Here is a 27,691-nt window from a genome sequence, read left to right on the forward strand (position 1 = left end):
ATCCTTTTTTTGTGGGAATACCCTGTTCTTGAACTTTCCAGAAAGTGTGAAAGCATGCTTCCATCCTTCTGCACAAGTATTTTCTCCCTTATTTAAGGAACAATGGATATTTGGAAAGGTAAAAAACAATGGTTTCAACCTCTTTCTCTTCCTTCCACTTCTACCAGAAGCTGGATCTAATGTTGACCTATTTTTTTCAATAAAGAAGATGAGCGAGTGACCTCTAATCTGTTCAGATTGTACAACAGAATTTCTTTGGTTGCTGCTGTGACTTACCTTTTATGTCCCTCTTCCCTCTTAACTATGGGTAGTGTTAACATATTTTGATTTGAGTGTTGTTTAGCAGGTTATACCAAAGAGTTCTTTGGCTTTGCCTCAGCTACTGCCTGGTTCTCTTCATATGTTAAGGTATTGGGCATGACATGGTGACATGACTGCTAACATTGCGGGCTTGACCTGAGTGCCTTAGCTCCCTCTGAATGTATGTCACATATGCCTGACTGACATGGTCCACAGTCTGTGGGAGAGAGTTTATTTTCCAAGGATGCCAAGGGGATTTTATTGGGTAGCTGCTGCCATTTGGGCATTTTTGGAATTAATGTGATCCAACCACCCTGTCCATAATATGTACAGCAGCTATTGTGACAGAATGGTTTCTCCAGTACTGGCTTGACGTGAACACAGGATTCATCCATAGGACATTTAAGGAAACAGTTGTTTCAGCATAGCGTTGCATTGAATGGAAACATGTACTGAATTGTAAAAATACTGACTAAGTAAAACCAAGAGTAGATGGTTGTTAATTATTTAGGTTTTTTAATTAAGTGGTTTACAGACCATCCTAAACTTTGGTATATCATTACAATTGTATATATACAACTGTATATACTTGGTATATTGTTCGTATGCATTGTAGAGAACGACTCTATGTAGGAAGAGGTCTCATTGAGATCTGTGGGGCTTACTCCCAAATAAGTAGCTGTAAAATTGTTGCCTGTGTTCAGTCCCATGCATACTTGGTCAGAAAATTTCCTATAACATGGGCCTATAGCATCTGCAGCTTAAACGCTGTCTCATTTGTTTTGTGCATCTTGTTGTGAACAATAAGTTTCCACTGTTTAAAAACTGGTGCTCAGTACTTTTGTATCCACTGTGATTTGCATTATTTAGAAGTATTTACAAGAATTCTGAATTATTTATGGAATGTTTGCAACCAATAATACAGGATTAACAAAAGGCAAGGAAGGATCATGAAAAAGCAATACCATACTTGGAAAAATATCACAGGGTATTCAGAGTCCTTGAAAATTTCACTAATAAATGAACTATTTGCCTATCCTAGTTCACGTTTTTCATTCTGCTCTGTTTTGGTATTGGTTGTTCGGAGAATGGGGAACAGCTGAGCTCCTTGGAGTGCAAGTTGAAGCTAGCATAGGTACCTGAGGGTAAAAAAATCAAGTGATTGAAAAAGTTTATTGATACTTGCCTAACAACAGTTCAAGATTTCCAATATATTCAGTTTCATTGGTATAAATTTTCAAATGGAGATCGTCAACGACCTTTAAAATAGATTTTAGCCAATTTATTTGAAACATACACAGAACATACACAGAACACACACACACACACACACACACACACGTATATATTATATATACAAATGCTCTAGGAAAAAATCATGTCTGTAGGAATTAACCAGTACTGTTTCACAGTGACTTAAAATCTCATGATTGCTTTTACACACATTGTTTTCTAATATCTTTATCACTCTGTACCTATTAGTTACCTGACTGGATGCCCTTTGGCTCATCTTAACAGAGGAGGGCCAGTCACATGAATATTACCCATACCATCTGGGCAAGTAGGAGTTGGTCTTCAGTATTAGATCTTTGTCTTAATTCAGAACCTGTTCTAGATGAGGGGAAGAGTTAAGTGTTACCCTGTTTAGGAAGCTGATTTTTTAAATTATTTACTCATATAAAATCTTTCAATTACAGATGGAGATGAAAACAAAACTAATGGAAGCTAGAATTCATGAAGAAAAGCTTAAATTGCAGCAGAAGCATGATGCAGATGTTCAGAAGGTATAGTATGTAGAAGAAAACAAATCTGGGGGATATATCGCATGTGACATTTTGTTATAGAAGAAAATAACAGTAAAGTTTATCAATATTCAATATCCAGACCATGGCATTTAATAGTCCAATGGTTACTTTTAAAATGTATGTAAATAGAATTTCTTATATAATGGAATACTGAAAATCTTTAGGGTACAGGTACAGATAAGAAAAACAGAGCTTGCTGATCTGCAGCTTCTTCATCTATTATTTGATTCCCTTCTACAAATACAAAAAGGTTGGCCGTGCTAGATGGATCGGATCATACATAAATGTTCACAGGAGTTTTTGTACACACAAACATGAAAAAGGGCCTTGCATTTGAACAGTCTGAAAACCCCTTGCTAATCTTTTTCTAGTTCAGAAAAGCCTTGACATCTACTGTAAGAGGGGCTTCTTTAAAAGTTTCACAGTTATGCAGGAGGATTTATATAGGTGCTGGTGCAGCAGTTTATCTGGTTAGCAGTGTTTATGTGTGTGGAAATGTGTCTCTTTGCTCTGAATCCTGTGTTCTGCTACATGGTAGACTTGTGTTTGTTGTTAAAAAAAGTTTCCCATTCTGTTAATGATTAAGAGTTCCACTGGGACTATAAAATCTTCTAATTAGCAAAAAGATACTGCATTTATTGCTCTATTTACATCACAAAGTCTGAGAGAGTTAATTTTTTAAATGAAAAAGACTTTGTGAAAAGCTTGCAATTTAAACCAAGACACTTGGTTTAAATTCCAATTAACTTCTGACTTGCATGACGTTACTTTCTAGCAGTGATTCCTTTCAGTCTGAGTGAATTTGTTATGATATTGTCTTTTTTCTCGCTGTTTTGTTTACTGTGGGACAGAGACCTCTTGCATGTGCTGAAGTGCTTTCAGAGAACTGAAATATATAGGACTGGGTAGATTATAATTCTGGCAAAGCTGGAATATGGCAGGTTATGGTGGAGATCCTGAAGCCCAGCAAGACTTCAAAAAAGAACAGTTTTGTACTAATGAATAAATATCTGATCAACATAGAGACACAGAAAAGGGAAGCATTCTGTTCCCCATGTTATTTGCTGTTTTGTTTTAACCTTTTGCAGAAGAAATAAAAGTTAATGAAAATATCAAAGGTGTTCTAATGAATAGGGAGCAATGTAAAATAAACCTGATAGCATTGCCCTCCTTTAAATGAGTTGGACAATTAAGTAAAACCATTCATTAATGAAATCCAAGTATTTGGAGAAATTGTTGGACTTCAAATAAGCTCTAAAATCCAGAACTGTTAAATCTTAATATAGACAAAATGTTGCAGTTAAAATTTCAAAAGCAAATAGGAATATTGTCATGTAAAAACCATTTTAAACACCTTGGAATTCTCATTCCTCAAGATCTAACAAGATTGCTGAAATCAGAGTTAAAGAGCACAAACCTATGGAACTGAGTATTGGTGGATATAGTGTGTGTTTACACAATGGCATTTCAAAAAAGGAAAGGAAGGAGACTGGAAGGACCCTGGGGTATCTTTGTAGGATAAGTTATAGTTACCTGCTGCTTTCTGACTACCTTGTTAGCAAACAGAAGAGGGTGCTAGTAAAGAGGATTTTTAGTTGGGTTTTTTTTCCTGAGGCACTGGGCAATTATGCTTAGAGAAGGCAGAACTCTTTGTTATGTAGAGATTAGTTGATTCATATTTCCACTGCTGACATTCATAATCCTGTTCCCTATTAACTTTAAGTAATCCTCTAAAATATGGAATTGTTAGAACTTCCTGCCTTCATAAACTGAGTGTTTCTAAATACAGGAGAACATTCATACTCATTAGTTTCAGCATGTTGTCCTCTGACAATTCAATAAGATTCTGGTTAACAAACAATTGTGTCCATGTGGAATGGGTACAAAGGAATCTGTTGATCATTTACTCCTGCACTGTAATCTGTACAGAGACTGTAGAAAGAAGCTGATTTCCCCCTTTTAAAGAACTTTCCTGGGATGATCTGAAGAGCTGGTGATGTTTTGTTTGAAGGACAGCCCATCTTATATCACTGAAAATTTTGTAAGTTAATTATTTCAGAGTAAATTAGGGAAAACTTTTGTTGGCCCATTTTAAAATTTGTTGTTTATATCGAATTATTGTTAGGGTGCCATCCAGTGAATATGCATGTAAGCCCCTGAACTTGGCTTATAAGCATCCTCTGCAAGGCATGAAGAGCATGGAGTGTTTCAGAAAGGGAAGGAAAGAGACTTGAGAACCATGAGGATATGATATATCTTGGTGGACCCAATATCCTTCCCTGCCCCTGAATGTCCTGTTTACCCCTTCTCTGAGGTCAGATGCCTGACTTGGGAGAAGTTGCAAGTAGAGTTCCATGGCAACTAGAGTGGTGGTGGTAGGGTGTGTTGAGGGCAACCTGAGTGCAGATCCCCAACTATGAGATCAGAGCTCTTTGCCAACCTCAGAGCTGGAAATCTGATCCATTCTACAGCCATCTAGATGCTGCCTAAAGGCCATGAGAGCACTCTATCAATTAGTTGTAGCTCCCCTTTGCATAAAAACTTATTGATTACGGTCACAGAGCACTACAATTCATGCATTCATTTTTGCATGTAAAGCAAAGTGTTAAGTGTACTACTTTCTGTCAATAACTAGATTTAAATTTAATGCATTTTTGTTGGTTGGCTAGTTTGTCTTCATGCTTGAAATATTGGTGCATTGTATTAAAATAAATCATAAAAGCAAATAAGGAATCAGTTAGCTGGGAGAAAGTACAATTACCTGGCTATAAATCCATCACATCCTTTACTCAGCATAATTGCAAAGGCACAATGTTTCTAGAATGCTAGTAAAATACAGTATTGATTGATTAAAGGTAACATGTGAAGATGATTTGATTTAAAATGTTGGGGACACTGTGCAGTATAGAAAACCATTGAAATTCTGCTCTGTGAAAATAAGAGAATTTGAAAGCTTTGCAGAGTTGCAATATCATCCCTGTTATGTTAAGTCACATGCATTGTATTGTTTCCCCTAAATGCTGTAGGAGGATGTTGAAAAGCAGATACTTCTGGTGGAAATGCCTACTGATGCAATAGTGGTAGGACATATTTAGTGAATGTAGCAAATTAGTTAATCAGCAAATGACAAGCAACACCAATCTGTCCCTGTTGTGTATTTTTGCTGGAGCCAGCAAGACAGTAATACTGAAAAAATTGTTAGCACTTTTCCCTTTAGCAACTAGATGGTAGTTGTGAAAAACTGGAAAACAAATACATTCCTTAAAGTAGAAACAAGATAGCCATATTCGGATGTTAGATTCACTGGAGAAATTCATTTAGAAATTGTGAGCAATGAGAACACAGCATAATGACATGGACTGCTTTCTTGAGCAATGATATAGTTTCATTAACTGCAAACAAAGCAAGGTGCTTATACAACCAAGCTCCCATGGAGACATAGAGAAAAATCCAGGTGTATTAGTATATTTTCACATCAACTTTCTGGAAACGTAGACAATGGATAATGAGCAAGTATATCAGGTTTTGTTTCGCAAGCCTAGAGGGTTAATGTTGATTTTTAAAAAAATGGAGTGGAGATGTGACTTGATGATAGAGAGGATATTTTGCATGGAGGAAGCCCCTGGTTCAAGTCTTGAAACTCTAGAGAGCTTCTACCACTCAGTGTTGACAGTAACTGGCTAGATGGACCGATAGTCTAAGGCAACTTGCTATGATCCTGTGAAGTACTTCAGTTTGTTCATGGTATTGTGCAGCCCCCTGCACAAAGTTTTGCACAGTATTACACATAATTATTTGCTAGCCTTGCACAGCAGTGACAGTGTTAGTGATATTATTTTTAATGTTCACACAAGTCTTGGCCAAATACTATTTATCTTGAAATGAGACCCTGACAAGAATTACATGACTCAGTTAGATTACTTGTTGCTCTCAATTCCAGTAGAGTGAATAGGAATGTGCTGCTTGTTATTTTGCAGGGTGCAAACCAGTTTAGTTAGTTCCAACAATTTAGAGGATTTTAGCCTTATTTAAACTCTTTCGTTTCTTTAACGAGAATAGGCTTTGGGTTTGACCCCAAAATATTAAACAATATAGACCGATTAAAAAGAATATTTAGATAGATGCATATTTAATTTATGTTTTACTGTTGAAGATGACAGTATAACAGTTTTGAAAGAGTAAGCAAGACATAAGTGGGCACACATTGGGTTGAAACCATGCCCTTTGCAGTAAGAAAGCCTTAGGAAGGTTGAGGCAGGTATGAGAGGTAATAAGAGTTCTCAGTTAAGGTTCAGACAGCTTGGGGTAAGTGACTTGGGTAGTTGAAGATGCTGTGATGGAAACTTCTACAGAAACGTGTGCAAATACAATCAGCCAGCCCCCGACTACAACTTTTGCCTGCCAACCAAACTTTGAAGGGGAACAGGAGAAATGAAATTTAGGTTGGTAAATATCCTAACTGATCTGAGGCATAGTTGGAGTGACACGAGTGGGTGGAAAAGGAACATGATTGAAAAGTTGACTTCCAAAAAGAGATCTAGTGGGAAACTAAAAGGAAAAGTTACTGCTTCAGTTTATTGGATTTTCCACTCCCAGACTTTTAATACTGCTGTTGGATGAGCTCTTTTACTATGATTTTGTGGGTGTCTTTCAGATTTATGGTAGTGAATTGTAAGGCAAGAAATGCTTTGCTTCATGAATTTTATATATTGTTGAGAGTGAATAGTAAATTACAGGGTCATGAACTAAATGCCAGTCGGTGAGGCAGATCTCTCTCTCTCTCTCTCTCTCTCTCTCTCTCTCTCTCTCTCTCTCTCTCTGTGTGTGTGTGTGTGTGTGTGTGTGTGTGTGTGTGTGTTTCATCTGAACTACTTCATAATCATGTGTGGAACAGTGAATCTTTGGCACTTTGGAAATAACCAAGTTTTATTGTTGCAAACAGTTACAGTGGACACTGGCCTAGCTCTAAGGATCATAGTTTTATTCACTTCTTGTGGAAAGGTGTAGGACCAGAACAAACATATTCATGATTTTGAATTGTTAAAAATGTGTCAATAGATGCTATTTATTTGAATTGTTAAAAATGTGTCAATAGATGCTAGTGTTAAAAGGAAGAGAATGTATTGGCAATAAAGGTGCTTAGAAAATATGGGTGGGTGGTAGAATAATGTATTTCTCAGTAATTTGGGAATCTACTGAAAAGTGTCAGCTGATTAACAGTCATAAATATAAACAGCACTGTATTCTGGAAAGGTCCTCTCAAAAGAGAGTTTAGAATCTACAATATTGCTATTGCTTTTACTTTTACTTTGAAATAAGTTATTTTGTTTTGACTTGACACAGCAGGGTCTCTAGATGAGATACCCTATGATATTCTAAAGTTAACGAAGAATCGTTTGCTTGCTTGCTTGTTTTCTATCCTTCCTTCCTTCCTTTTTTTGTTTGCAGACTGAATATCCAGTTTTTTAGTTCTTTTGTCAAGAAAACATTTAGTCTTGAATATTTTCTTCACTATGTTCATGAACATTCCTTTCTTGCTAGGATCCCAAAGGATTTTTTAAAAAAGCATTTAGCAATAATACTTACACTCGCTTTTTAGAGTTGTTTTTCAGAACTTGTTAGACTTCAAATTCTTTATATGATTGGGAAGGGATGTTGACGCCTTGGGGAAAATAAATCTTCTGAAAATCAGTCTTTTGTGCAACATTTCCCCTCCTTTTCAGTTTTTCTCTCACAAAGGACATTTACACTAAAATTGTACCAATGTTTAAAAATAAGTATTGTTTTGACAATGTGAATTCTCTGCTTATGTGGCATTTAGTTGTTCTAAAGAGCATTCTAAATTATTATGAATGTGAGAAATGCATACTTCATGGAACCTTTTTAATATATAAAATTCACCCTGTTGCCTGTGTACTCCTTATATTGTATTTGGATGTTGGTGTTTCCTTTATCCACTTTCCTAAGTTTTTAAAGCATTTATTTTCTACTACAGATTTTGGACAGAAAAAATAATGAAATTGAGGTACTGAAGACGTTGTACAAAACCAAACAGTGTGAAGCCGAAGAAACTATTCAAAAGCTTGAAAAAAAAGGTGATGTGGCATAAATAGAGTATTCTGGCCTCAGTGGTATCATGTTCATCCTCGCTAGAGTTAGAGGCATGCTTTCAGGTCTTCGTTAGTAAATGTTCCTCCAACCCATCCTGCCTTGGATTGCTAGGCAGGATGCTTGTGCTCGCCTGCTCTTTCTTGGGTTTTAGCTTCCCAGCAAACCTTGTAAAAAGAAGCAAGAAGAGGCTGCCGGCATCCTAGTTAACAGCTATTGCTTAAACTTTAAGTTCTTGTTTTGAACAAGCATGACTTTGCTCGCTCTTCTATCTCTTTCTTTGTTGTGCTCTCATTCTCCACACCCTCTGTCAGTCCTGAATCTGCCTGATCTGTCTACTTGTTCCTTCCTTGGTACCCTTTAGTTTTTCTGAACTGTGCCTTGCTTAATTCTTCAGTGTGGTCTCTGAAACCCTCTTGGACTCCAGTTAGGATTCACATGAAATCATACGTGCCCCCAGGGGCCATAACACTTCATGGATATGCAGAGAGGAAGGTTCTTCCTGAAGGATGGTGAAAAGCTCCACCGCTATGCCTACTTTGAGAGTGGAGTACCAGTGGTGCTGCCAGAAGCTAGGTCCCCTTTCTCTTTTTTGAAACAGCACACTGGTCATGTGCATGTAATGTCAGACCTCAGGCGGGAGGTTAACCATACTATTTTTTAATGATTCAGATCCAGAGGAGAAAATTGCCTGTGGGACTGTGCAGCCACAAGCTGCGCCTCAAGGGCCTGGGTCTCAGCTGGGGAAGCAGTGGGAGAGATTAGCCCAAGGGTGGATGCTGATCATACCACCTATGGGAACAGTGGGGACTTACAGGCCCCAGGAGGGGATGTTCAAATGGACCAACTTTCCCTTACAGAGATGGTCCCCATGGCTTGGCACCAATACCAGTAAGAAGCCCAAATAGGCATCTGGTGGGTGGAGTGGAGGCCCATTTTCACAGTGCTGCTCCACCATGGTCAGGGCACAGACAAGTTCATAAGGAGAGCTTTGGGCAGTAGGTAGGATTCAGCATACTACCTTGTGCAAGCTCAGAGACTTCTGTGAAACAATGAAGACGATGAAGCAAAAAATAGTAGATAATAAATTATCTTGCTTAATAAAGACTATTATTTCTTTGGCAAAACCCTGTTCTTGGGCAAAACCTCTAATGCCCAATGTTCATCCAGCAGACTTATCATCAGTGAAGAAAGAGACTCTGAGCGTTCAGAGTGGTTTGTTGAACCCAAACTAGAAATTATTTCTGCGAACCCTCCTTTTGAATGACCCCAGACTCCATCCCTCTGGGAGTGCCGCTCTGGAGATGGGCAAGCCTTCTAGCTGTATGGAGCCCCTCTACTCAACTAGCTCTTCTCTCATGACACCCTTTCATGGACTCAAGGGTTGTACCAGATTCCTCTGGCTCCTTTCTCATGCCCCTTCCTGACACTTGCAGAGCTTGATGGTTCTCAGGGCCTGCTTGAACAGCTGAAGCCTCGAGCATAAGCTTTCCTGCCTCCTCTGTGTCTGGAGGCCTCATTTCCCAGGCCTCATCCTCCACATCCAAAGAGTCTGTGTCACCCTGTCCTTGGAATGTGTGCCAAGAACGACTGCCTCTTTCATTTCCAACAAGTGCTAAGGGCAAGAAGGGGTGTGCTAGTGGCAGGCCAGGGAAGAGTGGGTGATCCAAAGCTCCTTCATTTCCCAGAGAATGCCTCTCATAACAGCAGCTTTGCATTTTCTCTCCCCCTGAGACTGTTGGGAGAGAAAGATAAAAAGCTAGGAGAAAGCTAAGAAGACGTGGATAAAGTTGTGTACTCTTTCAGCTCTGGCTGGTCCAAGTCTAGCAGACTTTGAATTTACCAGTTATTCTTCCTTATACTACTTTGCTGCCATGTTGTTAGTGGTGTCATGCTACTTGTGCTTTATTTCATTTTATCTTGAAATTCTTTGTGATCTTTGTGCATCACACACATGGGTACCCTGCCTGGGTGGAACCTTGTTCAGGTAGCTTCTCTAGCTGAAGAATTTTTGGTGGGAAGAATTTCTGCATCCTGTGCAATACCAAGCATGTCCCTAGCAGATTTCAACTGCTGATCTTTGCTTTGAAGGAGGCTTATCTTGTCCAGTGCAGACTGTGATGGGTTTTCTGAGACTTCCCCTCCTTTCTGTTTTTTTGCTACTTTGTAATGTTGCATTTTGTAGTCTCACATAACTGTTTTTTTCTTTCGGTCTCTACTGCCTTGAAGGCAGCATTTACAAAGTATATCAAATGGTGGAAGTAAGCTACCAGCAAAAAATAGACATTTCCTCTGTCTGTTCTGCATGGGTGAAAAACATGCAGTGGAGATACCTGTTCACTGCCAAGAATTTAGCAAGCAAGCATTTAAGAATTGTTGGAATGGTTGCTGGAAAACGATGCTAAAAACTGTTCATCCAAACTGTTCACATTTCACTTCTGCTTCAGCATCAACTTGAGCACCCTCACTGGCACATTCTGCCATGTCTTCGACCTTGAGGGTGAAGGTCAAAGAAATGACCTATCATCCAACTCCAGGTAGGTCTTTGGCTCTCTCTTTGGCCATCAAATTATCTAAAAAGGCAAAGACATCAAAGCCTTCTGACATGTAGGAGGAGAAAGATTCTAATGTGCGAGTCTCCGCAGCGTGTTTAGTGTCAGTCCCCTCTCCTCTGCCACTCTTGAATACGGCAGTTCTCACGTTACAGTCTTCTTGACTTAATACTGGCATCTCTGCATCTGAGGGAGAGGTCCAAGCTCCTTTCCCCCTTGGGGCCAAGGCACAGGTGCGGGACTTCAGCACTCTGTATTGCCATTGCATCTCCCCATCATATCATGGTTTTGATTTGGTAACAGGGTTTATTGCTCTTGCTGGGGCTGGTCTTGTTCACCTATGTCAAATTGGAACAAGTAACTCATAATGGAATTTACCTTCCTGTTGCTTCTACTATTGCTATGATTGGAGGATTTTTCACGATCATGATTATTAGTATGAGCTGCATTTCTTTGCAGGAGCTCCTGTAAAAGCCAGGCATGAGACATTATCTGCTTCCCATTTGAAACTGTCAGCGGGATGATGTGTCATACATCCTTTTCCCACATTGCTCTGAACACTCCGCCCACTCCAAATACTAGAAGCTGGTTTGTGGGAGATTCAGGACAGATAAAAGGAAGTGCTTCTTCTACAGTGCATAGTTAAACTATGGAATTCACTACCACAGGAAGTAGTGATGGCCATCAATTTGGCCAACTATAGAAGGAGGATTCATGGAGAAGGTTGTCAGGGGCTACTAGTCCTGATGGTGAGGTGCTGGGTTCACAGGCAGTATGTCCGTGTACATCTGTGGCTAGAGAACTTGGACAGAAGGGAGCTGTTGTACTCATACTGCTTGAGAGATCCTGCTACCATGTAAATGGAATGCTAGACTAGATGGAAGATAGGTCTGGTGCTGCATGGCTTTTCTTATATTTTTAAATTATGCTGGCTTCAATATGGGCATTTCCTGGAAATTCAGCACCTCAGTTAGTTTAATCACCTTGATACAGCATACTTGACAAACCCATCCTTTCCAACACCCATCCCACTAGCCAGAAGCCAGATTCTTCACCATCATCTGCTGTCTAAGATTCTTCATTGGATTTCACATTATGCTTATCTGTCACTCCATTAGTATCTTCTCTGTCAGGATGTCCCCATCCAAGAACATGGCTCACTTTTCCAACCAAATTCAGGGGTTTGCTTGGTTATTGGGTTTGGAGAAACCACAGCCACTGCAGAGGATGCATGATCTGCAGTGTTGTTTGAGGCTTTGGCATCAGTTGTAGTCCCATTCCTTCTGTCTTCACTCCAGGCAGTTCAGCAGCCTTGGAAAGTCCCTTCTCCCATGACTTCAACCTCCAGTTAGAAAATATGTATAGATTCTGGAGAAAGGAGGCTGCCTTCCTTTTTTTCACCCAAGCAAACTCCATTGCCCATTATGTTTTGTATAAATTAAACTGATTGCCATTGAAGCCTGGGCCCAATTTAAAGTGCTTGTTTTAGCATGCAGAGCCCTAAATGGCTTGGGACCTGCTTACTTGATGAACCACCTTTCCCCATATACACCCACCCACTGGAATCTGGGAAGTGATCCATTCCTAAAGGAAGTGAGAGTGATGGTGATTAGAAGAAGGGCCCTTTCAGCGGTTGCCCCCCACCTTCGGAATGTTTTTTTTTTTTTTTAAATAGTGATGTCCACCATGCACCATCATTACTATCATTTTGGTCCCAGGCAGAAACTCTCATTTTCTGTAGGTATTTTAAAACCTGATTTTAACGACTTGATTGTAATTTGTTCTAATGCCTGCTGTTGGTTCCCCCCGCACCCACCCCACCCCACATAGAAATTGTAATTAAATTAGCTTTGCATCTTGTTGTTTGCCACTTGGAAAGACCTGTTGTTATTCAGCTGCCTATAAATTTGAACATATCAATAAAAACTAATGATGACTTAGGCACCACACAGAATGCAAGGACTGTGGCGCATGGGAAGGGACTAAATCAAACTTCCCAACCATTCCAGCAACCTGGGCTTGGCCAAATATGAAATTGATCAACTACATAAACAATTCACAGCCTTGAATTTACAACAGTTGAACCGCACATTCAAGGACAGGACCATGTGGAGCTCATGCATTCATAGGGTCGCCATAGGTTAGATATGACTTGACAGCATGTAACAGTAACAAAGTGTTCTTGGCAGGCTCCATGGTCAGCCTGACTGCTTTTCTCAGCAATAACGTGCCTCACTACTGAGATGTTAGTATGGTAACAAATAATATGGTTATGTAATATACACAAACTCTTTTGATATCCACCCTTCTAGCATCTGTGAATCTCCTCATGTGCTCAGCCCAGTATTGCAAAGCAAGGTGAGCCAAAAGGAAATCTGTGAGTCCTTGTGGACCCCTGGTTGTGCAATCAGCAACTTTTCCTGGTAGCTGCAACAAAGAGTGACTGCAGGACTTGTAAGAGGGATGCTGTGAGTGGTTGCATCAGGTATCATTCCTGGCAACCTCAGCCACCCATCATCGTCTGCCTGGTGCAGCAGTGCTAGCAGCACCAGGTGCGGAAGAGGGGTGCTGTCTGTGCATCATGTGGAACTCAGTTCCTGGCACGCACCACACAAATGCTTGGAGTGCTTGCCAGGAACATTGACTCAGGGCCACTGCAAATCAGACCACAGTCTGGGGAGCTCGGCCCAAATGGATTCCTTGCATATCCCTACCACACACCCCTGTGGGGAACCTTAAGAGAATAGAGGGCAAGGAGTGATGATATCATTGACCCTGCAGTCTTGGCTGATATGTTTTATTCTACACCTATGTTTGGATCTCATCTTTTATCCTTTGTTGCTACATGAAAGGTGATAGCAACTGATGCCTGGGCCCTGAACATCATCTGGATAATCTACAGACTTGACTTGAACAGGCACCATTCTTTCTGCCTCTCCATCACCAGTTCCAAAGGCAGAAAGTTCATTTTGTTCTTGAAAACAAGCAGCTATCCCTATTCTGAATAATTTGCAGCTAGATGGCTTCTACTCTAGCCATTTCATGATGCTGAATTAGGATAGAGGACATTGTCCAATCTTGGACTTCAGGAATGTCAACTCCTAAACTTTATTATGACACTAATCTCAGTGTCAACCCCTTCATAAGAGACTAGTGTGTTGTGCTAGTTAAGAATGCTGGACTGGAATTCAGCCATGGAGCTCACTTGGTGAGTTTGGTCCAGACGCAGACTTTCAGCCCAACCTACCTCACAGAGTTGCTGTTGCAAGCGTAAGTTTGAGAGGAGGAGGATAATTACGTAAAACACCTTGAGTTTCTGGGAAGGAAAATGGCAGAATATAAATAGAATTAAATAAGGGAGACGGGTTGGTGTTGATGGATCTCTGTCTTCACATTGGAATGGATGGAATAAACCAGCACTACCTGCATTTCAACATTGGATCTAATGCCTACCAGTTTCAGGGCCTCCCCTTTGGTTTGGCAGTGGATCTTAGACTATTAACCAAGAACATAGTGGGACTGGACCCACCTTTGACTTGAAGGTGTTTATCCTTAGCTGGACAACTGCCTGCTTGTTGCCCCAGAGGTTCAAGACCTTCAACCAATCTATTCTTAGTACCATTCCCCTTTTAAATTCATTTGAACTTTGAGTCAACTATGACAAACAGGCACTTATACTTATGGAAATCTTTATATATAGGAGCAATACTCAACTCTTCCATTGGCCGGGCATATCAACCTCAGACCCATGATTTGAGCAGCACTAGCAGCCAAGCTATACAGCTACTCTTGGACAAACGCCTACCAAATACAAACGCCACTTTACAGTGTTCGTGGCGGCTGTGGCTAGGGTTGCTTATCTTTGAATGTTGTGACAGCTACAAAACTGATTTCTTTGGATGTTTTGTGCATTACTTAAGGGCTGTCATATTAAGTGGCCATTGACACTACCAGTATATCAACAAGCAAGGGGTGCACCCTTGACCTGCTTTTTGACTCTTGTGATTTAGATATGGCATTAATTTATTCAGCAGGACATCACCCTCAGATTAATACATATTGTGGGGATGAACAATACCATCATAGACCTGTTAAGTCAGTCATCGCACCTTATGTGTGTGCTGCATTTTCTCTTTGAAAAGACCTATTGGTAGTGAAGGACAACTAAGTATGGCCAGTGTTTTACAGTTGGATGGGAAGTGGTCAGGGCTCCTGAGGTGATGCATTTCTAAACTGTTTGATGGGAATTCTTTTTTACCCATTTCTATTGTTTCCACTATTTGCATATGTCCTGATGAAACTGAGCAGATGAAATGGATCTAATCCTGATTATGTCTTGATTGCCACAGCAGGAATGGTTTGACCCCCTTTTCAGCCTCACAAATTCTACTGCCTGACTTTAGCAGCACCTAGGCATCTCTGCATCTGGTGGCTTGAAGACTTTGTCCATGATTATACCTCAGACTCTTGCTCTGGAACTGATCCTTTTTTTAAAGCAAGGAAGCCCTCCACACAATCAGCCTATGCTTACAAGTGATTTATTCTTTCATCTTTTGCATTCAAGGCCAAGGTGGATCCTAATAATTCTTCTGTGTCTCTTTTTTCCTTATCTTTATTCAATAATGGCCTGAGAACGTACTCATTTTATGTTTATTTGGCAGCAATTTTCACCACTCGTGTCTGCATAGAAAGTTCTCTGTTTTTCTCACTATCTGTTCTGTTGGTTTTCCCCAAGGAAGATGAAACATTGCTCCAGCATGCATTCCGCAGTAATGCTTCTGAGTATGGCAATAGTTCTACAGGCACTGACATCAAAGCCTTTGAACTTCTTGCAACAACTGATCATTGACTCTTGTTTTGGAAGGTCATTTTTCTCATTGTGTTTATATTGGTAATTCAGTGAACTGAGTGTACTTCAAGTAGATTCCCCATGGATTTTCACATGGACATGGTTTTATGGCCTGATCCGTCTTTGTCAAGGTCTTTTCTGACTTCCATCTGAACCAAGGTATGATGCAGGATTCCTTTACCTCCCCAACCTCACCAGTGGAGCTGGCCCTTTGCTCTTTCAATGTGAGATAAGTTCTGGCTTAGGTTCTAGCTATAAAGCTAGAACAAAGCCTCTCCATAAAACTGCCCATCTGTTCATATGTTATGGGTACAGATTCATATCTTACCTATTTCATCACAACATCTTGCATCATGGGTTGTTCAGACTGAGATGACGCATGATTTCTCAGAGTTGGCGCTCTCAGGACCAATAAGAACACACTGGATATGTGGGGTGACTACTTCTACTGTGCTCAGCAGAGGGGTTTCCTTGTCAGATGGGTGGTTTCCTTGTCAGCTACATGGTCAAGGTCACCTACTTTCATTATTGACTGAGACTGCCTTTTGTGGTTCTTTGATGATACTACCCCATATTCAGTAAGTGTGACAGTTTGCTACTTGCCCATAAGTGTGATGCACAGAGATCATGAAGAAGAAAGACCAGTTGCCTACTTGTAGCTGTAGTTCCTTAAGTGGTTATATCTGCATTTATACAGCCACCCACTATCCGCACCTCAGTGTTAATCTCAAGTTTTGGAAATGGAATAAAAGTTGTTTGTGTGGTACTGACAATACAGGTAATAATACTGCCCTCAGTTTCTGGATCACTGAGGGGATATATTGTCAGCCATAAGGAACCCAAAGGGATAGGTGGAAACCCACTAGGGACATATACAGGAAGGTATATGTGGAGGGTTTTCTACCTAAAATTTCTCAGCTAGTGAATCTCCATGAAGGCACAGAGTCCATATTAGATGTGAATGCAGAGGTGACTATTCAAAGATCTGCATTTGTAGGTAAGCAAACCTGTCCTTTCTCAAGGATTGTCTTATGTTTTAGTACTAGCCCTTTGTACTAGCCTCTCATATGCCTAGTTTTCAGATTGAGGAGACTTAACAAAAGCAGCTGTTAACATGATAATGTGGCCTTTAATAAACAAGAAAAAAGTTGAAATCCCTAATAGAGATGTAACTTGAATATAATTAAAGTAACTTTTGAAAACTTTGAGAAGTTATATGATTACAGTTAAGGAGATAAATTGCCTAGAAATACATTGAAGGAATGATCATTGTTTACCATTCAGAGGTTTTTTAAAAAAATCCAATCAGGGTGAGTTTTCACACATTAAAATGAAATAGTGCTTCTAAATGAAGTGAGATCAGTTGGAACACTGATTATATCCCTTTGCCAGATGGAATAACCCGAAGGTCATGTCATGTATTGTTTTTTCTTTTCTCTTTTCTTTATTTTCTGACAGTTCAGACGCTTGTCCGTGAATCACAAGTCATTAGAGAAGCTAAGGAAAAACAAATCATGGAGCTAAAAAAGTTATGTGAACAAAGTACAGATTCCCTGAACAATGAGTGGGAGAAAAGGGTAATGGATATTACTTACTGTTGAAAATGTAGGAAAATATACAGTCTGCTGCTAGAGTAATTGGGATTTTTCTGTTAATTAAGGGTGCAGTCCTATACATGTTTAGACAAAGATGTCCTACAACTCCCTAAATATTTTAAATTTGATTAAAACATTAATAAATGAAAATTATATTTTAAACCATTCTATATTACATTTTCCTAATTGTTTTCCAAATTAAAGGTGCTTATCATTTTGGGAATGAACGATAAGCTCAAAGAAAATCTTTCAGGGTGGGTGTGAGCCACAAGCTTAGATAGAAAATAGTTCTGTAACTCCCAGAATTCCCCAGTTACCATGGCTAGCTAGAGAGTTCTGGGAGTTGGGCTTACTTCTTTTTAAAGATGTATAAGATTTTACCCTTATCAACTTGTATTTAGTTTTGTTGCATCTCAGGCTGAACATGATCTGCTGCTCAGGTATAATATGTTTGTGTATCAATTTATTTATTTTTTTCAAATGTATGTTATTTTATTATTTCATCTTGATATTGCCCAATAATTGAGCCTCTCCGGGCAGTTAAGAAAGATGAATAAAAATTTAAAATGCAGACACACAGACAAAAAACACAGAAAAGATAACATTAACTTAAAACAACAAAACCACAATTGCAATTGTGATTTAGTCAGCATAGAAGCATAGCAGCAGTACAGATTAAAATATTAAAAATGAAGTGAAAAGTTTAAACTGTTAAAATGCTGGGAGAATAAAAAGGTCTGCACCTGGTGCCAAAAATAATACAAGGAATGCACCAGGCACACCTCCTTGGGAAACTCATTTTACAACAAGGGTGCCACAACTAAAAAGCCCCCCTCCTCGTAGCCACCTACCTCACTTATTTTGGAAGGCTTTTGGAGAAGGACCCCCAAAGATGACCTCAGGGTCAGGGTAGGTACATAGGGGATGAGTTGACCCTTCAGATAACCTGGCCGCAAGCTGCTTAGGGTTTGACTGTTAGTACTAGCACTTTGAATCCGGTCTGGACTTCAGCTGGGAGGCAGTGCAGCTGGACGAGGATTGGCATAGTATGTTCTCATGAGCCAGTCCCCATTAACAGTCTTGCTGTCTTGTTTTGGATCAGTTGGAGTTTCTGGACTGTTCTCAAAGGTATCTGCACTTACAGTGCATTGCAGTAATCTAAATGACTGAGGGATCATATGAGCAATCTGAAGTGCCTTCCAGTTCCTGTCATTCTTTTTTTCTAGTTTCTATAATTTGTACTAGACCTTCCAATATGAAAAAGAAAATATATTCAAAGTATTTCAGAAATAGATTTTTCCATTTATTTATTCAAACAACAATGAGATGCTTCCTGAGTGGATTGCCAAGAAAAATTATAGAGATAAATGAAGATTATAGTTTTATAGTGATCCTTATAACACATTTAAATGCATAACCTTCAGATCTTAGGGGCATGTTCTCCCCCATAACAGTCCCACCTTTTTTCGGATGCAAAAACCTTCATTCTGTGAAGCTCAGTGGTAGGAGAATTATGTCAAGTAAAAAGAAGTGTCTGTTCACACAACATGCACTTACACTATGGAAGTTTCTACTGTACGATGTAGTAACTTAAGAGATTTTAATAGGGAGTTAGGCAACTTCATCTTGAATAAAGCTGTCAATGAGTATTTGTTACGATGGCTGTGATTTACTGCCAGCATCAGGTAGTGTGCCTCTGTATGCTATTTACTCGTGAATACAAGCAGGGAGCGTTCAGGTTTTGCTGTGAGGTTCCTGTAGCCATCTTATTGGCCACTGCATGAACAGAATGTTGGACTTCATAGACCTTTGATCATGGCTGGTTGCATGTTCTTAACGAAAATCAATAAGGACAAGAGCCGACCCTTTTCAAAGCTGACATGGAGGCAACTCTTTAATTCTATAATGAAAGGCTAGAAGAAGGTTGTGGGATCACTCTCCCAAACTCTTGAGTATCTCTTCCCCTGTTTGAGAATTCCATACCTATGGAACAGCTGTGCTTGTTCTGGTTTTGAAATATGTTCCAGTGCTGCTTTTCAAAGCTTGGCTTACATCCTAATTACCGCTGATTATGGCCAACATCTTATGCAGGGACTGGTTGAGTTTTGCTAAAAAACAAAAGGAAGGATTAATGGAATCATCTGTTAATGTGAGCTACTATAGCTTTGACATGACCTCTGACAGAACCCAGCTTCACAAGATTCGAGAAGGTAGATACAAACAACACTTCTCAAATGAGATCTTCTGTGGATCTGTTGGAATACAGAGCCCACCATCTTCAGCAAGAAGGGTCATTGGTACTTGTAGCATAACACATTTGGAAGGCACCAAGTGAGGCAAGGCAAGTATAAAGCATTATAATTAGACATACATTTTTAAATCAGATTGAGATTTGTCTTGCTGTGCTGGTTCTGCCCATGAAGCTATTTTGTTTTTCATGACTTTTACATGTTCTTTAAGTACCCCATAGTGATGCCTGAAACATAGTAACATCTGAGCAGTTGCATCTTGTAGGAAAATTGCTTTCTCAACTTCAATATTCAGCGACACATAGAGCCTGTTAACTATGTAACAGTGGCTAAATAGTTCCACTATGTGTGTGGATATAACTTTTATTTAGTTATACCTTGTTTATAACTTTTTTTTTGGTAACAGATGGCCTGATCTGCCTGACCAAGAGAATTAAGTTCCATGTGATACTTGTGCCACAATATTGCCCTTAAACTCTCTAATGGATGGTTGACTAGAATGTCTGAGGCAGTGGAAGGTGGAAATGCTTCCTGTGATTTCTCCTGTATAGCCCCTCTCTTCCTCCTATATTTTTAACCATACCAAGAAAATTATAGGAAATGGTACTAATATGCTGTGCATGTGGAAATCATATTTTAATTTTTAAAAAAATATCAGCTGCAGTTTTAGCCATTGTTCATTGTTACTTTAATTTGTGTATAGCTCCATAATGCTGTGACTGAAATGGAAAAGGAAAAGTTTGATCTTCAGAAGAAGCACACAGAAAATATCCAGGAATTGCTAGAGGATACAAATGGACGTCTAGGTAAAATGGAAGCAGAATATTTGGCACAAACCAAAGCAACTGTAAGTTTCATGAACTGATTACCAGAAGTATATTTGCATGATTCAGATATCATGAAAAAGTGTATTAGAGTGCTGATCTTTTTTGAAGTATATTGTTATAGAAAACCTTACTTGAAAGCGAAGTACAGTTAAATATTTCTTCATATCATAGCAATAAGCCTAAAAATTGCCAGGTTGAAAGGTATGTTAATCTTCTTATAGAACTCAAAATATGGACGTTACTGAAGGAACATTTAAAAGACCCTTTTTGAACCTGTGGGCATATTTGGGTGTTTGAAAAAGTGCTGTGGGTGTTACATAAGATGTCTCTGACAAAAGGTGTAGCTAGTCACATACTAGAGACAGCCTCTAGTAATGCCCAGGTAACACTTTGAGGGGAGAGCCACTGGTTCACCACCCTTCAACAAAAAAAAAAAAAAAAAAAAAAAAAAATTCAGGCCCAGAAAATTAATGTGGTTGCTGTGGTTTCCTGACAGTTCCACCCTGAGAAAGCAGTTGAATGGCTTGGAGTGAATGGCGCTCCATGGGGAGGGAGTGCAAACGTGGTTGGTGCCCCATTTGCTCCATTCTGGCCTGCTACCTATGTAAGTGGAGGGTGTGCATTCGTGCCTGTGTGCAATGTTTTGAGCTGCAAAATGTCTGTAGATCTAATGGTTGAGAAGTAAACAGAATGAAAATGTCTGTGCCTGCCACAAAAGTGCAAATTTTTTTCTCCTTTTTATTTCCTGACTCTTACGTTTATGCAAAATTGTTCTACATTTACTTCTCAACTGCTCGGTTTGTCTATATTTTGTTTGTTTTAAAAGAAATGTTAGGGCTCTACAGTATTTCTAGGTTTGGGGTTTTTAAAATAACTTTTGGGGACTTGCAGTAACTGCAACAGTAAACACATGGAGAAAAAGCCATGACAAGGTATGGAAGCCAATATTTTCCCTTTTTGAAATATCTGGAAACTCAGTGAAGTGTTAACAAGGTAGACAGTACTGTGAACTGTTGGTTCAACACTCAAAAGCAGTAGGATTGTATTATCCATTTTTGGTATGCCTACCTTTTCTAGTTTTTTCTCTTTTTATTTGTTTATTAAACTTGTTTGAGAGCTGCCCATTAGCATCATGCTCTTTGGGCAGCCATTACCATAAAAAGTGTTTTTTGTGTTTTTCTGATGATAACTTGGTAATTGGACTCTAGCAACTGTGAGCAATTTGCTTATTATTATTATTATTATTATTATTATTATTATTATTATTATTATTAATATGCAGTCTTACCTTGTCAGTTTTCAGCTTTATCCCAAAACAGTATGTGAAATGGGTGAGGGGGTTGGCAGAAGACTCTGAAAAGTCAAGGTTAACAAGTTATGAGCATTCATTTTGAACCGCTGAAAAGGAAAAGGAGAGGGAAAAACAGGCTGACAGCAGATACTATTCCACTTCTCTGCTCCCTTTTTCCACTAAGTATGAAAATGGACCAGGCAAGACTACCTGTATGTATTGGACAGCAATAAATTTGTACTTGGAAAAGGCTGAGAACAGCAAAAATACACACATTTACATAATTTTCTGGAGCAAAAAAGAAATAAAACCCCAATAGCACATTTTTGAGGATCCAAAAATTGTTTAAGAAAAAGACAATCCAAAAGGTGTGGCAATCAGAACATGGAGGGGAAGGCAAAACCGATTTTGCTGTGAAGGGTGTTGTGATTCCAGCTGGAAGACAGGGAGATAGAATGGAAAAACAAACTGTAGTGATTGCAGTTGTCAGTTGTGCACATAGCATTCCTCAGACAACCCACACTGCATAGCTTATTTTCAGCGTTTTCACCAAGAAGTTCTGTTGGCTTGGCTTAGCAGGTTGTGTGAACCTGCCTTATGTTCCTCAAGCATCATATTTTGTACAAAGAGCTTAACGTATCTTTTTAGCAGTTTGTTTATTTTCTTTTGTCTTCTTATGTGATTTCCTGTAGCTAGACTTCCCAGCGCCCATCAGAATGGCCAATGGTTAGCGAACATGGCAGTTGTAGTCCAAGATTATTTGGGGGGCCTGAATATACACACCCATGCTCTAGCCTTTGCCATGGTCACAGTTTTCTAAACCTAGCTAGTAAAAAGGGAGCAGAAGAAGCAGGGTGAGAAAAAGTGTAACTTTCTTTCATTTCTTTGCAGTGAATTCAGCAGGTGGACAAAATATTATTATTTTAGTAATACTTGCTCTTCATTACTGGGATGTTGTAATAGTTGATTGAATGTAGGAAATGTAACCATCTTGAATGTATGAAATGCTAATAAATGCTAGACATTTTATTAGAAGATGGGGAATAAATCAGTTTAAATAAACTATGATAATTTTATTTTTAGTGTCACTAGTGATCTCTAGATGTTCACGCAGGGACACTTGCCTTGAGCACCATTTAGGAGATATAAATCATGGAGATTATGTTGGGTTGTGGTTGTTGCTTCCAGTGACATGGTTTGAAAATTCACTGAAACAGTGAAAGCTTTCTTTGTACTGTTACAGCATTAAGCATACTTCTGGTATCAGAAATTTTATTCCAGCTGTAGTTACATATAATGACTTAAGGCTTCTAGATTTACAGGGGCTCTAAGTAGAGTGCGTACTTCGCATTCAGTGACAGGCATCTCTAGGTAGAGCTAGGAAAGAATCCTACCTGAAAACCTGAGAGAAGTTGGAAGGTTGTCAGTATTAACAATTCTAGGCTAGATGAACCAAGGGTTCCAGTATGAAGCAGCTTCTTCTGCTTCCAGAATTATGGGATGGAATGATGGCACACACTAGTAGTGTTTGGTGAAAAATTGATGGATCTGATCAAATGAGTGTACTGGCATCGCATGCACGTGTGTGTGTGTGTGTGTGTGCATGCGCGCATGTTGGGAGTAGGGTCCTTGAAAAAGAACAGACAGTATCTCAGAAAGATTCCTCCTCCGTATGGCAAACTTTCTCATCTTGCGTGACATGTCAGTACTTGATTTCTTAATTCTAGCCGTTGTGTGTGTGTGTTAAAAGCATTTCTATCCCAACAAATGTCTCGGGACCGCTTACAGTAAATAAATAGAATAAAACAGGTGTTAGACTACTAAATCCATTGCAGAAGTGTCTCTTCCTCAACCAAGTGGTTTTGTTTCATAGTGCCCTCATTCTGGACTACTTATGAGATGAATTTTATACTTAGAGCTGTAAGGCAGTGTTACTGTTGCATGTTTGGAGAAGTGACCAGTTTTTTTATTTTGCCTGTAAAAACCTCCTCCAAACTTTAGATTCTGTTGCTAATGGAAATTCGATTAGAAGGGGGAACAGCATTTGAGACTTGTCACAGGTAATGACAAATATGGCAAGAAATGAACACAGGCTGTCAGCAGAATTGAATTTAAGACCCATCAAAAGCAGACAGATCCTGCACAGCAGTTCCTGATTTTAATAATTAAGCAAGATAGAGTTGAAGGCATGACTTAAGATGAAAGGTTAGACTCACTGAAAATTAGTTGCTCTTAATATTTCAGATTCCTCCCACTTCTTTTTCATGAAGTATTAGGTTTTTAAGAGTACAAGGTTTGCAAATTATTTACTTGAAATAAACATTCATCGATTAGATGTAGGTCTATCAGGAGAAAAGAGACCTTTACACAAAATTACATATAGTAATATGTTATATTTATTCATATACATTGAATAAATATGAATATATATTTTTGCAAAAGATACTTATTTTATTAAGTAGGTGGCCACTTTGGAGGGTAAGGTATATGTATTCTTTGTACTTTTGACAGTTTCTAGTTTTGGACCAGGACTGTTGAGCAAATAGGTCTGTATGGTGGCTTATTCTAAAATTCATTCGCATTGATCGCTAATAATTTTCCACCTTATATGATATGATATCCCCTGATGGAGAATAAAAATGGAACATCAGAAAAAAATCCCAACAAGTGGAAGGGAAGCAGGATGGTGAATATTTCAGATTACAATAATTGAAGTTTGATGGCCTTTTTAAGACATAGGAGTAGAATTTAAAGAAAAAAATCAATAGGCCAGATTCATGATGTAGTGTACAAGAGAGCGATTCTCTTTCTTACTCATGCCTTGTACTGTCTGCCCACTCATTCTTGGTAGAAGATAGTGTTTGATCCAGCCTTCAGGGACCAGACTCAGGAAGGTCCCAATACAGACAAATATGCAGTATTTAGTTAAGTTAGACACCACTTTCTGCCAGGAAGAGTGGATTACGTGCAGGTCCTTCACAACCACATGTAGCAAATAACAGTTCTCTAGAGAAGTCTTCAGAAACTTAAAGAGTTATCAGCAGTGTGTTGAAGTCCTTTACTCTTAGTCTCAAGTCAAGTCTCTAGTCTACTTTCAAGTCCAAGTTGAGTCTGAAGTCACTGCAAGAAATATTTGAGGCAAGATTCAAGTCTCAAGAGCCAGCTTCAACAGAAAGAAGTGAGGTGGTGGTGGGGTGTATGTGTGGGGGTGGGAGAGTTGTAATGGAGATGTCCCCATCTGCACTTCGCTCAGTGATCCATTGAAGTCCTTTACTTCAAGCACGATTTTTTTAAACAAAGCTGTTTTTATCAATTTAGAAAAACTATTTACTGAACATGATCAGCCCCCAGCCTGGTGCTGTTATTCTCCCTGGAAACAGGCAGGAGCAGAGCAGAGGCAGCAGGCAGGAGAAGCACTATTGTGCTGCCGTGGAGAGCAAAGTGCACCAAGAAGAGCTGAAGCCTTCCCCCTCTGCAGGGAGTCCCTGGATTATGGATGAATTCCATTCCTGAGAATGTCCTTAGGTTGAATTTGTATACAAGTCAGATCACATGAGTAAGCCAAATGTTTGCCTTAGCATATTTATATATTTTTCTTTTCTGTGCATATAAAATGCTTAAGAAACACTTCCATATTCAACAAAACATCTTAAGCACAACACAGCATTGTAATAGTGATAATAATGCAATAATAAAAAAGTAATTATAGGTCCTAGAGAGAGAGCTGTGCAGTTGATCCTTTTGGGAGAAAGCAGCCCCATTCAAAACACATTGTACCCCCACTACACTGCCACCATGTTGAGGATTTAGCTTCAGTTTATTGCCCTTCATTCAGCTCATTATTAATTTGAGCTAGTGACTGTTTTGGCTTCTGTGATCTACCTAATGAGGGCTATATTTGTGCAAAACTGATCCAACAAAAATGGTCACAGGAAGAACAAATTAAAATGTACTGAAAATTGGCACATTCCCCCTTTATTCCTTTGCAGCACTGCTTTTCATATATTTCTTTCACATTTAGTAAAATGTTCAGGCTTACTGAGGAGGCAAAAAGTTTATTGGTTTCCTGAAGTTCTGAGTAGTGATTCCAAAGTAAAAACTTTCCTATTAAAGGGTGTGGCAGCAGCTACTTACAAAGTTATGTCATGCATGCTCATTTTCATTTTGAATCTAGAATGCAGCCAGTATACCAGTGTTTTCAAATGTTGTAGAGGAAATCTGCCACATTTAATGTGCAATGTTTATTCCATTAGTTAAGGAATGTGATCATAGGCTGAACTGATTGGAACCCAAATATGTAGGATGGGGGTGAGCAGCCTTTAACCCTTTAGTCCCTTCTCCTTTGCTATCAGGCTTCCCTCATCTCCACCTTATGTTGCCAAAAAGACGTCAGGTAGTAAAATAAATTGTAGGCAGAGGGTTAAAGTGCATATAGCAATCTTTATATTCCTGATCCAAATTAGGTCCAGAATTTTCCAGAAGCAAGAGCTGGTAATAGACTGAACAGAGCCCTTTTGCTGAGATGGAACACTAAAGAATTCTCATATTCTTGCCAGTGTATGAGAATGTGACATAGCTATTAATTCATTTTTACGAAACAAGTATACGTGTGGCATGTTTATGATGGGACTTCATTGTAACTGTTTGTAAAGGTACATTTGAGATAAATGTATTTTATATGATTTTAAAAGTTTTCTAGTTAAACTATCATTTTTAGATCATAGTTTATCCACCTTGTTTTAAATCCAGAGTTAAGCCAGGAAATCGGAATTTGAGGCTGATTCCTGAAAAGATATTGTCCCATGACTTGGTAACATTGCGCAAAGTTAGAAATTGTATTTGCTTACAAGCAACAGACAGACATGATTCAATTCATAGGAGGACTGCTCTAGCAATACAGGAAGCTCAGATGTTTCATAAGGCAGCACAGGACCAGTCTCTGAAGGCTTGAGGCACCCCTACCTACTTGGATTTGGACCTGAAAAGTATGAATTCATGGAAGTTAAATTGTAAGAAAACACAATTTGTAGCACTGCATTTGTGCAGATACTACTGTAATGCTTGCAAACTTCCATATAAACTGGGCTGTAAAGTTGGCATGTATAATAGTCTATTGCATGGCTTGCCAGCTGTGATTTGGCAGGTCCTTAAACTGTCCTTAATAATTTCTCTGGCTTCTTTGGTGTTGGGTTGTGTGTTTGTTTTGTGGGTACCTGCATAGACTACAAACCACATTGTTCTGGAAAGGTTTTCTAATCTTCAAGTGTTTTTCACATTAAACATTGGAATTGAACCCACTTACATTGGTGGTAATAAGCATCATTGTGTTAAGCTCATTCTTGCTGTAGCGAGAAGTCTTCAATAGTACATAATGAATAGTTCATAAAATGTATGAAATCAACAATATTAGGAAAACTTTTGAGAGATTAATTTTATTTTTCCTGTTATCAGGATTCATTATCAAAACATTTAAAATGATAATTTGGGTATTTTCAGTTTTCTCTGTATTTTTTATGAATTGATGATAGTTTCTTCAAAAAGGAAAAGTTGTGTTAGCACTCTTCTCATTTTTTTCTCTTGTCAAATTCTCTCCAAATGGCCAAGTGGGATATCCTTTTGAGCTTATCATATGGTCAAATAGGCTAAATATAGGATATCTGAAAGCCATTGTTTAAGAAGAGCAGGATACTACTCTGTACTGTCTACTGAAAATCCTATAATTAAAAACTTGATTGACTTTTGTTGAAACATACGGAGTCCTTAAAATTTGAAACAATACATTGTTTGAAAAAATATTATTAAAATACATTATTGTGAATTAAAAATATTGTTAATGTGATGCTTGTGTTTCAAAAAATAATAGCGTAAGCGACTTTTCAAAAATATACTTCATCTGGCTTTTCTATAAGCAGTAAAAATCTTCAGATTGCATACTTGGACCAGAGATTACTGCAGTTATACACAGTAAACTAACAGTGAATTGATGGAGGTTTTAAGTTTCCTTTGGTTGCAGTGATTCAAAATATTTTTTCCTGTTCACAGTCCTATGTCACACAAACTTTTTTTTAACAAAAAGAATGTGTTTTATATATTTTGTTTCATATTTCTGGAATGT

General features: G+C 38.9%; 1 protein-coding gene across 12 annotated transcripts in view; it reads left to right on the forward strand.

Annotated features, from left to right (window-relative positions):
• The window catches only part of CEP112 (centrosomal protein 112), a 289,816-nt gene that overhangs the window by 59,212 nt on the left and 202,913 nt on the right, over positions 1–27,691 (forward strand). For 11 of the 12 annotated variants that reach the window (XR_006416568.1, XM_044449448.1, XM_044449444.1 and 8 more), the window contains 4 exons: positions 1,998–2,084; positions 8,101–8,200; positions 17,073–17,191; positions 20,162–20,305. Coding sequence is in view for 11 of the 12 variants with exons in the window: in XM_044449448.1 (XP_044305383.1) it covers positions 1,998–2,084; positions 8,101–8,200; positions 17,073–17,191; positions 20,162–20,305 (450 nt within the window). In the remaining variant the exon portion in view is untranslated. The remainder of the gene's footprint in view (positions 1–1,997; positions 2,085–8,100; positions 8,201–17,072; positions 17,192–20,161; positions 20,306–27,691) is intronic. The other variant, XM_044449445.1, reaches the window with a different exon arrangement.

Source organism: Varanus komodoensis, unplaced genomic scaffold, assembly GCF_004798865.1.
Source record: "Varanus komodoensis strain SLA01 unplaced genomic scaffold, ASM479886v1 scaffold59_1, whole genome shotgun sequence".
Lineage (NCBI taxonomy): Eukaryota > Metazoa > Chordata > Lepidosauria > Squamata > Varanidae > Varanus > Varanus komodoensis.